This window comes from Buteo buteo, chromosome 16, assembly GCF_964188355.1.
Source record: "Buteo buteo chromosome 16, bButBut1.hap1.1, whole genome shotgun sequence".
Classification (NCBI taxonomy): Eukaryota; Metazoa; Chordata; class Aves; order Accipitriformes; family Accipitridae; genus Buteo; species Buteo buteo.
The window spans coordinates 30,399,770-30,413,876 of record NC_134186.1 but is presented as its reverse complement, the minus strand read 5'-3'; the positions used below and the strand labels follow the sequence as shown (position 1 = coordinate 30,413,876).

At 43.6% G+C, this 14,107-nt stretch overlaps 1 protein-coding gene across 14 annotated transcripts in view; it reads left to right on the top strand.

Moving 5' to 3' along the window:
• The window catches only part of PLCB2 (phospholipase C beta 2), a 61,652-nt gene extending 47,545 nt beyond the window's left edge, over positions 1-14,107 (top strand). For 8 of the 14 annotated variants that reach the window (XM_075048501.1, XM_075048505.1, XM_075048508.1 and 5 more), the window contains 9 exons: positions 16-112; positions 1,794-1,847; positions 3,403-3,613; positions 3,827-3,995; positions 5,730-5,806; positions 8,017-8,112; positions 9,297-9,354; positions 9,988-10,074; positions 10,720-14,107. In XM_075048501.1, the coding sequence (XP_074904602.1) occupies positions 16-112; positions 1,794-1,847; positions 3,403-3,613; positions 3,827-3,995; positions 5,730-5,806; positions 8,017-8,112; positions 9,297-9,354; positions 9,988-10,074; positions 10,720-10,992 (1,122 nt within the window). In that variant the 3' untranslated portion in view covers positions 10,993-14,107. Of the gene's footprint in view, positions 1-15; positions 113-1,793; positions 1,848-3,402; positions 3,614-3,826; positions 3,996-4,983; positions 5,402-5,729; positions 5,807-8,016; positions 8,113-9,296; positions 9,355-9,987; positions 10,075-10,719 lie in introns of those variants that run through there. The other 6 variants (XM_075048503.1, XR_012653227.1, XR_012653229.1 and 3 more) reach the window with 6 other exon arrangements.

The window sequence follows — 14,107 nt, the reverse complement described above, 5'->3', positions numbered from 1 at the left end:
TGATCTTTGTTTTAGAGGCTTGGCACACAGAGGAACTTCCCATCTGCTGAAACTAACGGGATACCAGACTCCACTGGGAAATTCAGCACTCCTCTTTCTAATGGGCCTGCAGGTAAAGCTGTGGGGTGAGCTAAAAGTAGAAGGGAAAGCCTGTACACTCAAAAGGCTGGGAAGAGACAGCACTGGAGGGTGAAGATCCTTGGTAATGGGGTCAGAACCTCTCAGGCCAAGTCACCACCTTAAATTCTGGTGCTTGTCATTAATGGCAAAAGTTGTAGTTATCCCCTGACTCTTGGGCTGGAGTGTGTGTGACATGCATACTGCTTTTACTCCACAACAGAAAAATAATCTCAGGTATCTACTGAGAATACCAGGAAACAAGCTGAAGGCCCAACTGGCATGAATATAGTCTTTCCCCTCCAAGGCAGGGCTAACGTATTGGGGTAGTACTGCTGTTTCCTGTGCTATCTTGTAGATATGCTGAGGATTCCAATAGAGGACCTCAGTTTTCCAGCTTCAGCACAGAGTTCCCTGGGAGATAACTACATTAAGAGGGAACCACTGTCCAAGGAAGAAGCGGGGCCTCTGGCAGAGATGTAGCCTCTCATCTTAAGTGTGAAATTGGAGGTTGAATATTGATTTTGAGCAAAAAAGTGATAATTCTGGATATTTCTGAGACAAAGGTTTTAAGATCTGGCTTGGTTTTGTCCCATAATACCTTCCTGCTCTTTACCTCTTTGTTGTTCTTTTCAAGCGTCTCTTTCTGTAGATTACTGTTGATTTCTGACACTTTAAGTATGTTTAGATCCCCCTGAAAACTCTATCTTGTGAGACTGTGCCTGAACCAGAGTCTAGTTGTATAATACTTGGGAGCTTTAAAGATTAGTAATTTTACTCATGAGCTCAGATGAGCACCAAACTTTTTGTAAGATCCATTACAAGTTCAGAGTGAACAGATCCCATATCTGGCATTCTTCAAGAGTGGGAATAAGAGCACAGTTCTGTGTTTTGACCATTAGATTAAATGGAGACCCATTAACATAGCAAGGGCAAAAACTACTTAACTCTGACCAGTCGGATAAGTTGAAAAAAAGTTATGGATTTGCTTTAATAGAAATCAAAAGACAAAGTCAGCATTTATTACTAAGTTTAAAGAAGCTCTAGCAGAGAAAGATCTTCCTGATAACTTGTTTGTTCCTTGACTACTGGCACCTACAAGGTAGCCAACAAACGTTAAAGGTGTAGTATTGGTGAAAGTGCCAGAAGGAATGTTCCTCAAACATGCTTCTAATATATACTAATTGATAGAGCAATTTCAGGTTAGGTAAGAGCATGTCCCCTACTGTACACTTAGATTACCTCATTCTCTTCTATTGTGTTTTATAGTAATTGACAGCTAATCAGTATTTCTTTGATATTTACTGTATCAATGTGATTAGTGTCCTTTCAAATATATTGGTATCAAAACAATCAGTTTTCTCAAATTTCAGACCAGAATATCCTTCTCACCTAATCAAAACAAGTTTACATGTGCCAAATCATTACTAGCAATATTCAGCTAATAAAAAGCAAATGCTCTTTCTCTCTGGCAAGGCAGAGAATTCTGTTCCCGTTCTGATGTGCCTGCTAACAAAGTTCCCAAGCACTTAAGTGTCTCAGCAGCTTAATTAATTCCTTTGTATTCACACCAACAACCTTCATGTGGCCCATGTTCTTGATGAGCTCTCCACTGTCCTTTTTCAACCTGAAGATCCAAGATAGAACATAAACAGGAACCTTTTTTGTGATTTCAGGAGCAGCAGCATTTGCCAAGGACGAAAATGTGATAGAAGTGATGCAGATTGCAGGTAACTCCTCTTGTGTTTTCACACGGGCTGAGGCCCTGTCAGTCATCTTACATTCCCTCTGCCCAATTTCTGACTGGGATAGACATGAAGCCTGTTATGCAAATTAAAAAAGACCTGGCCCAACCCTGCCTGTTGTAGCCAGGACTGAAGACAAACCACGTGAATCTTTGGGCTCAGGGACCCACTTCCCTGCCTGTCTGGCACCATTTGCCCATTTTGGCAACTGCCGTGTTGTGTGGCAAGCTCTCAGGCTGGGATTGAACTCACAGCAGGTCTCAAGACAAGCTGGGCCACTGTCACCTGCAGATAGGTCAGGAGAGCTTTGGACTGCTCCAGCTTTAGCCCTCTGAGGCCACTGGCTGCAGGAACACTGCAGCAAGTCAGCTTTATAGCAAGGTAGGAGCCTGGAGCTGTCACCCGAGTTCTGCTCTGGCCAAATTCGATGGTTCCTTTACCCTGACTAAACCAGAGGTAATGTGGCCACAGGGAGACTCCAGCACACTTGCACCCTCTGTAATAATGTATTGTTCACCTGCTTTTCTGTGTCTTAATGCAGTGTGATAGCAAATCAACACAAAACACTAGTAACCAGTGTGCCTAATTATGCCACAAAACTGAACTGAAGGCACAAGCGTAAACCTATTGCACTCAGGATATGTTGCCAAGTAACTGTTATGTACATTAAGTTTTGTTTTTAAAAGTTATTCCTAAAGAAAAATGTTCCCCAGGACAGAGCTATGATTACTTTAAATATGTACTCTGGTAAAAGGCATCACATAGTATGGAAGCATAGTGGGCTCTGGTTTCGGAGTCTGGATGTGTTGACAGAGAGACTTGGTTTAAGCTGTACACTTCAGTTTCCTCAATACGAGCCTTTTGGAAGGAGCTGACCCTGCACAGCACAGCGCTGTGTTGCAGACACACCCACAAGTTCTGTTAATTTTTACACATTCCAAGCCAAAAAAAAAAAAAAGTTACTTCCCCTGAGAAGATAACTCCCTGTGGCCTTTCTGCCACAGATAACCACATCTAACTGACTTGCTGCTGCCAGATAACAAGTTCTCCAACAGTTCACAGGCATCCTTCCCCTCTCATTTTCATCTCCCTCAAAAGCCCTTTCATTTATTCCTCACAGCTGAAGAAATGCCAGGCATTAAAACTGGAAGGGATGAAAGCACCTGTCATTGTAACTCAGTTTCGCAAAATTCAGTAATGAAGTAACAAAGCTTTTCCCTTATAATTAGAGCTGGTGACTAGCTTAACAATTGTGCTGTCTTTGGATACTTAGAATTGTGGAAGAGGGTGCAAGGCATAAGACAGACTAGCACATCACCACCAGTGTGTTCCTCTGGCTAAAATACCAAAGGGCAGCAATTCTTCCGGCCATCCCCATGCCATGCATCCACCAGATGGTGAACTGTGCTGTATGTAATGCTGAAAAGAGGGAGGAAAGGCTGAGGGAGGAAAGACTGAATGAAGGCAGTGCTGAAAAAAAGCTGTCTGACCCCAAAAAGCATCACAGCAGGTTGAGAAAAGCCTCTATTTTGTATTTTAGAGCCTCAGACGGCCAGCCTTGTAGAACTGCAGCAGATGAAGCTGTTTCTGAAGCTGCTGAAGAAACAGGAGAAGGAACTGAGGGAGTTGGAGCGGAAAGGAAGTAAACGGAGGGAGGAGCTGCTGCAGAAATATTCTGTACTCTTTTCAGACCCTGTCTGCTATGGATGCAAGAAAAGGATGATACACACTAGGAAGACACAGAAGAAGAGGTAAATACAGCACAGGGTCTCCAGCAGGGCCTGGCCTGTGGGTCACCTCCCCACGGACTCCCCTTTTCTGAAGGAAGCATTGCGTGCTGCAGGCATCCACATCTCCCTGGGTTTATAGAGTGTCGGGTGTTCCCACTGAGGGGTGGGTAGGAAGGTCAGAATTGTATCATCGGCATCTCTAGAAGCAGCACAGCTGCTGTATCTGTTCTGCAGGAGTTTGACAACAGGTGATGTTGGTACATGTGCAAATCCTGTAGAAATGGCTGAAAGCATCGATAGCCGAATTTTGGAACTGAGAGAGAGGCTGGAGATGGACCTCATCCACCTGGGAGAGGAACACCATGATGGGATTCGAAGAAAGAAAGAGCAGCATGCAACAGAGGTAAGGACTGCAAGTGTCAACAGAAAATGTAGCCTAGGATTGCCCCTGCAAGGACAGCCTGAAAAACCAAGTTCTTCACTAAACTGTGAACTTGGAAATGTGGCCGCAGAGCAGAAGACACCCCTCAGAGCAATTGTCAGGTCCATGCAAGATAATTGAGAATGTAGACAGTGAAGCTTATTTGTTAGAAGCTATAAAAATCCAGCAGAAACATTTTTATAGGTCTGCAATATTGAGAAGGACTGCCCTGGAGCACATCAAGCTCCATCTGCTTAAACTCTTCTGATAGCTTAGCTTGGGGTTAACGTGGCATTTACTGGCTTCATACACTGCCAGGTGCCAGCTTTCTAGGAGCATGGGTACATGAGGCTGTACCACGCTTCCCAAAGCTCCCTGCTTGATGCTGTACTGTCAGAGCTAGGGCGACACACAGGTATGCTAAAGCCCTGCAGGTTCACCAGTGGCAACCACAAGAGCATTACAGACGTGCTGTAGGGGCAGTCACACTCACTGCTGTCATTCAACCAGGACGGATGATGTGTGGGAACAGAGGAGCCCCACCAATACATTCAGTGCTTGCCATTGCCACATCTGTGCTAATAAAATGAAAGCCTTGTGAGGGACAGTACTCATAGGACCACCCCTTACCAGTGATGGCAGGGCTGGATCTCATTCCTCTTGAAATCTGGAAAGTGTTTTGCTGTTTGACTTAGTAGAAGTCAAAGTAAGTGTGCAGTTATGGTGTCACCAGTGAGCCCTGCAAGTGCATCAGTGCTTCCCACACCCTCAGACACCCCACCTTAAGCAAACACCAGCAAGAGACACAGTAATGCCTGGAGACAAGGTGCAGTCCACGAGCTGGTGATGATAAATATGGCATACAGCATACACCATCTGTTCCAATGAAAGAGGGATGATTCCAGGATTTGGAGGCCTTTTCCTATCATTATTTTCCAAAGGAGTTTGCATCGTGTGTCTTAAATCTTAGGTTCCCTGGTGCACTTTGGCTTGACAGGCGCCTTGCAAGCTGTCTAGAAGACTGGCTGGTCTAGCCTGTACCAACCCTGAGGGAATAAAAAAACTGCCTCTTGAGAACTAGCTTACCTGGAAATCATGCTTATCACCAGAGAGAGAAGCCAAAGGAATTAAAACATTCTTGTCTCACAACTGTCAAAGACTGTGTGATTTAGCAAGCACGGCTACGAAAAGGAAATAAAAAACTGAGTTCCCACTGCACAGCATGTAGCCCAGCAGTCAGGGTTTTTCCTCTCAGGCTGTCTCTCAGCAGACAGCAGTACAGGCAGGTCTGACTGCACTGAGACTTATCTGCCAGGAGTTTCCGCAGAACTTTGTTTCCACAAGATGGAAGGCCCATCCCCTTGCTGCTAGCCTCTGTTGTTTAGAAGGTAAGCTCTGCTGCTGTTTCCCACCTACCCACTAGTACAGTGAATCTGGTGCTGCCTCCTGCACTGAGGGATAGGAAGCTGTCTGTAAAGATAACCTGGAGGTGTGCGATATCGCTCACAGAGTAGCCTGTGTGCTACTGAATCTGTGTGCACATCTGAACTTGCTGTTGTGGTGCACTGGTTTGCACAAAGCCTCAGGGATTAGCTGGCCCCTGGAATTCGGTGCAGGGAGGGATAAAGCTGAATCTGATGGTAATTAGATACCGATGGTGTGCTGTGTCTCATCTTGGTTTGTTTGGTTTTGATCTTGTTTTCATCCCTTGAACAGCAAGTTACCAAGATAATAGAGCTAGCCAGAGAGAAGCAGACAGCTGAGCTGAAGGCACTGAAGGAGTCATCAGAAAGGTAAACTTAGTATTTGAATAACAAAGTAATAATGCATAGCTCTTATCTGGGGTAGCATTTTCTGCTAGATCTCAAAGCACTGTACTACAGACAGTGAGTGAATACAGGGGAAGAGAAGCATTTCTTTTACTTTGGTGAGAAACTGAGGTACAGTGATGTGACATGGGGTCTCACACAGTTACACAGTGGCAGTGGTGGGAAGACAGCTCTTGTCTTGTGATCTCCAGAACAGCATTCCTACCACGAGGCACCAAAGAGGGTACTAGTGTTCAAGCTGCAGTAAGTAGCCTTGACTGACTAATTCAGAAATACAGGAAATAAGACTGCTGGCCACTGGATGTCATCTCTATCTGCTGTAGTCAGTCCATCACATATAATCCCTTCCAGGGACTGATCAGCTTAGTCTTCTAAGTGAATTGAGCATCTTGGCTCCAGTACTTAAATAAACTGGCAGAATCAATTCACTGATTTCTAGCCAGGCATTTATCCATTTGTTCTTGCAGTAACATTGTCCTGAAGCTAAAATCCTCACTCATTCCTCCTTCCCATTAAATCCTCTCTCAGCCTTTAGTTGCTAATTCAGTCAAAACTTCCTCTTTTCATGTCCTTCATCAAGACAGATCCTCTGTTTCTCTCAGCTATTCAGCATATTCAGACAAGACTAAGAAAAACAGATCGAGTAGCTAAATAATGGTTTGTTAACAATACAATGTCATTTAGTACAGTCACATCTACAGCTGGCTATGAGGAGTTCCAGAAAGATTTAAAGATCTTAAGCAACAGACAATAAAATGGTATTTAAATTCAGTATGAATAAATACAAAATAATGTGAATGGAAAAAAAATAACCATAGCTCAGCTGTGAGCTATTGTCACTCAGGAAAGAGATCTTCAGCTGCTGTGGGTACTTCTCTCAAACAGCTCATCATTCACAGCTCTGCAGTGGCCAAAGTGGCAAATAGAATTTTTGGAACTGTATGGAAAGAGGAAGATTCAAAGTCAACATTATGCCACTAGATCTATCTCCATAATGCAGTCACCTTTTCAGTATGCCATCTTGAAAAAAAAGCTTTGAAAGAGCAAGGATAGTCAGCAGTGAGGATTAATTTCTGCACAAAAAGAAATTAAATAGGACTCAGCTTGGAGAACAGATGATTGAGGGGGATGTGACAGAAGTGTGTAAAATCATGAATGGTATGGAGAAGAAGAATAGAGAAGTGATTACTCACTGTTTCTCATAAGACAAGAAATGTGGCGCACCCAGTGAAGTTCTCAGGGAGTACTTCTGTCACACAGCATATAAATTAAGTTTTTTTCCTCTCAGGGCAAGGAGCTATGAAGTCCAAAAGTAGAGCTAAACTCCAAGGTATGAGAGACATTCATGGGAGATAAATGCATAGAAGCTGGAGGATAGACAGGAGACTGGGAAGATGGAGGAAGGAAAAATGACCCTATACTTGTTCTTTTTCTTACGCTTCTCTTAAGCATAGGCTCCTTCCACTGTTGGATGCAGGACACCGCAATCTGATGGCCATTTTTACATCCCCCTTAGCAGCTGTCCTGTTGTAATCATTTTGTACATGGGCGGCCAAGATGAGGTACTGGTGGCGTGTCAGTAGCCTCTTATGCCCTGATGATGCACCTTCCTCTGTCTGTCTTGTCACATTCTCTGGCCTGCAGTTAGCATTTCTGGTGGCCGCACATGCCTCAGTCAGGGGCACAGATCCTAGGTTTTCTGGATTTTGTTCTTTTCATCTTTCCTACTAGTTGATCAAATGCCTTTTAAGTGTTTAGGGTTTCTGCTTTGCAAGTCACATGACATAGTTTATGTGCCTTTCTGCTTGCTTCAGGTCTTCTTTTTAGCTCTGCTCTACAGACATGTAGGTGGGGTTTTTTTTCCTTTTTTTTAATTTAGCAGTTTAAGTACTTTCAGCAAGTTTCCTGCTGCTCCAGAGGACCCCAGTGTAGGTATACAATACAACCTAATTATATAACGTGTTTTCTCTTTTCCCTTTGTTATGACTCCCTTTACAAAAAAGAAGTTACAGGACTTAAAATATTCTTAAGACTTACGGCTTTCTGCTGCACAATCACTCAAACTTTGCTTTTCTGGCCAGTAGAGCACTCCAGAGAGCAAATGTGGAGGGCTGCTTCACTCTCTGGGGTTTGTAACCAGTCCTGTCTCTCACAGCACTCTCTTCTCTCTGCAGCAACATTAAAGACATTAAGAAGAAGCTGGAGGCAAAGAGAGTGGACCGAATCCAAACCATGATGAGGAATACAAGTGACAAGGCAGCTCAGGAGAGGTACTGGGTTAGATGTTACTGGGCTTTGTCTATGCAGAACACTAGCTGTCCTGCTCCAGGCAGGGAACAGAGGTACACCACAGTCTCTGTCACCAACAGAGAAACTTTTTAAAGCAGCCAAAGAGATGGTGGCAAAGCTGTAGGGCTCAGGGAAGGTGGGCTGGCTTGCCCTCACTCCTGGCTTAGCGCTTTTTCTCCCTTGCATTCCAGTACACAGGCATATACATAGCAAAGCCAAACATCTGCTCCCTAGCTGTAGCAATAATGTAATTTCTGCAGCCACTGTTGACAGTGGCTTCTGGAGCTTTCTCCATAGGCTAAATTTTTTTGTGTAAGGGAGTCCACAAGATTGGTTTCACTTACTGGACTTCTGAATAGCCTGAGAGGAGCAGTGCCTTAGAAACACTTCCTGCCCTGCCGCAGGGAGTAGGAGCTCATATGGAAATGCAGGGGGAGGTCATTACAGATGGAGAAATTGTACCTTGAAGACAAACCTCCTATGCACCCATCTCTTTGGCTCTCTTATGTGACATGTAAGCTTCTTGCTGATGTGATGATGCACCTGCCAGTCACTTCAGCTGAAGCCTAAGAGCACTTCCAAATACCTCCTGCCTACCCCCATGCCTTGGTGGGTATTTGTCTCCCCTTAGAATCAAAGGCAGGTCTTCCCCAGCCTCTCTAGAATCTGTTTGTAATCAGTTTCAACAACCATCTCAGTTAAGAGGTTGTGTTTAGGCATATAATGGCTGCAGCCTTCCTTCCCATTTGCTGTTATAAAAATAATACTCTGCTACCAAGTCTGTGTAGTCAAGTACTGCATGATATGAATCAGTCGTAACAGCTTCATGTGTTCAAGGGTACAGAAGAGGGTACACTACACCTCCTTTGCTTCCGGCTCATAGCAAGGTCCTTTTGCTGTCTGTTAAGCTGAAAAAAACAGAATTTTAATCCAATTATTTGGCTTATGTCTCAGGCAAATTTGAATGGTGTTTTATTTGCCTTTCCTAAAATTACAGCAAGCTCTGAATGTGGGAGGACACTATGAGAATATAGCACACCTGTCTTTCTGTGTGGGAACTAGCAGTCCTCTCTTACTGTATGGCACTTTATCAGTATTGATAAACAGGTTTTATATAAAGGTAACAGATGGATTATAGGGTTTTATACATTTCCTTTCTTTAAAGGTTGAAGAAAGAAATTAATAACTCTCACATTCAGGAAGTGGTGCAAACAATCAAACTGGTAAGTTCTCCTGTGGCAGTCTGTCACAGCATCTCTGTTTTCTGCAAAGTGGGGGTGTCTCATGTACATCATCAGCATGGCTCACAGTGCGAGTTCTCCGAGGCATTTAAGTCCTGTTAAATTGCTACTGCATCGAGGACTCTAAGTGTGTAATTCAGACAGCCAAAGTGCAGCTGAAGACAGCCACTACCCTTACTAAAATACTGGAGGTCCATAAGGATCTAATGAGTCCTCCCACCTGGTCAGAGATGCAGTGCAAACAGAGCTGTCTAGGATATTTTACATTTCCAGTTCAGGGATATTTTTGAAGCACAACTAATTAGCAGCGTAACCCCACATCTATTTAATAATGTGCAAAATTTTGCAGAAGGGGAGGAGACCCTAAGGATCTCATCTTTGCCCTTCAGAGACCCATGCCCTTATAGAGCAGACCGTCTGTGTGCATGTGCCACACATGTGCACACTTTTGCAAGTACTACACAGATAACTCAGAGCCAGCAGAAATTGTTCAGAGTTGGGAATGAGGGGGATATTGTGGCATGTGCTCTATAACCTTGTATCTTGCTGTTATGCTAAAGCATTTGTTGATGAAAGCTTAAATACAATTGTTTTTTTAATTTGTTCTTTTTAAAGGTGACACAAAAGACAGCCATGTATCAGCAGAAACTGGAAGAGAAGCAGGCAGACAATCTGAGAACAATCAAGGAGAAAGAAAGTCAGGTAAAGGCAAAGATGAAGCTCAGGGTCAGTGCTGTTACTTAGTACAGTAAATCCAAAACACTGCAGGGGATCAGTCTTCCTTGCACATTCTTTAATTAATGCTACACTCATCCTACACACACACACTTCAGACACCCACTCCTCAGTATGCTGAGAAAATGAATGACTGACTTAGATCTGCGTAGGCTCCTGTAGAACCACCTTCTAAATCAGAGGTGCTGCACTCCCTGTGCCAGCACTAGCATTCATCTAACCATAAAGAAACACCCTAAATTTTAAAGTGTGATGGAAATGCATCTTTACAAGAGATGAGTCTCATCCCCGAGCTCCTGAAACTCTCAAACACAAAACACATTCATGTTCTTTCAAGGTTCACATGCAGTGAACACGCAGTCTTAATTCATCAAACTGTGGTGCAAATTAGAATAACATGCATCAGCAATCCTCCCTGCTTTCATCTTCAGGGAAGCCAAAGATTGCCTGGGGGATGGAGACAAGTCATTCAATATAGGGTTGAGACCAAAATCGTGAAGTACTAACATCTCATCATATTGGTCTCTTTTAGAGAAGGTTTTTATACCATTCTTAGCCTGATGTCTGCTTAGCTTCAGTGTTTGGAGAATGATTTGAGGTGTCTGTTTGCAGCTCCAGCAGGAGGCACTGGCAGAGTATGAGGAGAAATTGAAAACTCTGAGTATGGAGGTGCAGGAGATGGTGAAGAACTACGCGAAACTAGGCTTTCCTGGAGAGCCTGAGATGCAGAAGGAAGCAGTTCAGAGCATTCCTGAGGGAGAACAAGGGTCTACAGAACAACTGAAAGACAAGATCCCAGTGGCAGAGGTGTCAAGGCTCACCATAGCTGTGCCTGAGCCCCCAGGAGCTGAAACAGATGTCGAGATCGAAGAAAGCATATTCTGAGAGATGCTTGCCTTACTGTTCCACTTCAAGAAGATTTATGGAGATATATAGTGAAGTTAAAGACTACCTTGACAGACTACTCTCCCTTTCCACTCTGGGGAACTCCTGAAATCCTTCAGGAATTTACTGCTTCATTATGCTAGATACTGGAAGTAGTCTGAAGAGATCACCCTTCAGAGAGCGCTTCGCGCTCTTTATCTTCCACAGCCTTAGCACTAAGGTATTTAAGCAGCATGAAAGGGCCTGTGCCTGAAGACAAGCTGGTTGTTGGCATTGACAGCAGCATCTACATTAATATTTTAGTCTGGATTTAGACTTCAGTTTTGAGAGTAAGTTCCCTCATCATTCGTCACACGCATCTCTTCACATCAGTGCGGTCTCAGAGCTAGATCTCTTTGAACAAAAGTTAACTGAGAGACACTCTCCAGTAGCCCACCTAATATGCTCCTACCAGCTGAGAGCTAGCCCAGAATAAAGCTTCCTGAAATACCTGTAAGTGCGGGTGCAGGTGCTCAGCAAAAACTGTTGTCTTCTAAAGCGCCATTCCTTCTGGCAACACTACCTGCTAATGTAGACACAGCCTCTGGTTATAGGAGGAAAGGTCAGTTTGATAGAACCTCATATCACTTTCTTGCACAACTAGTGTTGGCTTTTTAATTGGGCCCCCTGCCCCAGTCAGACAAGGACAGTTTTCAGTACATTGGTATCCATACAACATAAACCAGCATTTCCTTCTGTGGAAATGTGTGTTACCAGCATTGTAGCTTTTCTTCTTTCTTTCATTCTTTCTAACCTCCCCTTATTCCCAGGGGCTGATTCTAACTTCAACTCTCACAGGCCTGCAGCCAAGTTCTCCGATCTGGATCCGTATCTCCTGAAGACCCTGCCAGGCTTGAGCAGGCTCCTTGAGCAATTGTAAGGCAGACTATGAGGAGTCAAAGAGCCTCATCATGTGTTCCAGCTACCACAAAAAGTGGAGTACTTGTCTACAACAATCTGACATTTTTAGAGCTTCACTGGAACTTTTTCTCGTGAAGCTAAATTAGTTCCATATAATGGGCTTAGGTTAACAACAGTTAACAAAATTTCTAAACTGTTTGAAAATAATTTTGTTGCTCAAATAAAGAGCCAGCCAGTTATATTGCCCATAAGATTCCCTTATGCAAAAAGCTGAGTACGGCTCATAAGAAAACACATTGAATTATCCATTCAGGTAGCAGAAAGCAGTTCTCTGGAGCTTCTTTTACATGCTGCCATCCCAGTTAATGACAACAGAGGGCTCAGCAGTGAGCTGTAGAATCTGTTCCTTGCTGCTGGAAAAACCAAACTCCTCAAAGATCCATGTTCTGTAGGACCTTGAGGGGAAGACTACATGCTACTCCTGCTGTTTGTTTGCTTTCCCTTTACAGGAGTGCTGCACACGTCTTCCCTCAAAGCTTTAGTCACTTCCCATTTCACGAAATACGTGCACCTGTAACTAACAGCAGGTTCCCCACTTACTTTGGTGACATAACAGGTACATCTCATTCCACAGCCTAACTGAAGGAAAATGGCTCAGCCATATGACTTCAAGGGCAAACAGTCCTCAGCCTCTCTTAGTCCTAGCACATACTTGCTGCTGTCTGTTTTCACTAACACATAACACAAAAAACTTCCAGCAGAATGCACCTGGAGGTCCAGATTCCCATTATCTTGGTCCTGTCTTGCAACAGAAAAAGGGTAGGTTCTTCCTGGCCATCTTTCTAGGACAGCAAAGCCTTATTTTTGTGAATGCAGAACTTACACCAGTGCCACCTTGCATACTTTCTCTCACCTGTTGTATGACCTTGTGCACTGAACAGCTTTGACACAGCAAGTTCTCACTCATCCAGCAGGAAGGAAGTGGAAACATATGGTCCAACTCTTTTCCTAGCACCATTTAAGACAGACTTTGCTTATGGATCCTAAAAAAGCAGGAAATAGCAATAATTCAGTACAGATCAGCCACATCCTTACCTTCCTCATATTGCACCCTGAAATAATGTTAGCCCAAGAATTGGAGTTTGGCCTGCCAAAGTATACATGCACCAGGTCACAGGGACCCTGTGAAATTAGGCACTTGTGGTCACCAGATGTCATGAGTGGAGGGGGGGGAAACTGACCTGACACCCCCCAAAAAAAGAGAGTCAACCATCTCCAGTCACACATCTGTAAATAGCAAGACAATTTAAAATTAAGAGGTGGAAGAAGATACACTTAGGGGGACAAAAGGAAATGGGAACTGCAACTATTTTACTACAAATACTTATCCTAGAGATGAGATACTGTAGGTCAACTCTTCCAAATTGTTCAAGGAAACAACAAAAAACAACAAAAACCCCTAAACACTGCTGAAGAGAAACAGGGGGGGATAGGACCCCCCAAACCTCGACCTGCAATTGAGCAGATCTATGACTACTGCATGTCTTCTTAGCACCAGCTGCCTAGAGAACCTTGCGCTGATGAAACCCTCAATGTATTTATTTGGCCACTCGAGCCCCCTTATACTGCTACCTTATAGAGCTGCAGAGGGTACAGTGTCTTCAAACACAGCCACAGAAGAGAAATGGGTGAGACCATGGTCTAAAAAAAGGAACTTTTTCCAGCCTCTTGTTATTAAAATCTTTGCCCTTAATTTGAGACAATACTAGAGGAGATGTGTTTCTGACTGGAGCAACAGTCTCTCTCCTCTCCCCAAAATTTTAGGTGCCACGCTGCAGTGTAATCTCGTAAAGTCCCCACTCACCCCTCAACTTGTTCTTCAGGTTTCTGTCTTTTCTGGAAAAGTGAGCTTAGTCACAGCAAACCTACAGCATACAGTGGTTGTTACACAAGAACAGTTACACCTAGACACTGCATTCATAAACACATTATGAAGTGCTGCTATTAAAAAAAAAAAAAAACACCAAACACACCACACAAAACCCAAAAACCAGCTCAAGTAGGTATGAGGGACAAGATGTTCCAAGCCTGGTCTGACACCCAAGAAGAGACCACACCTCCCCTGCGGTGTTAACATAATACTGGAATTATGTATTGTAAATTTCTGATTTTTATTTATTTTCAAAAAAAATAAAACATTGCATTTCTTAAAAAA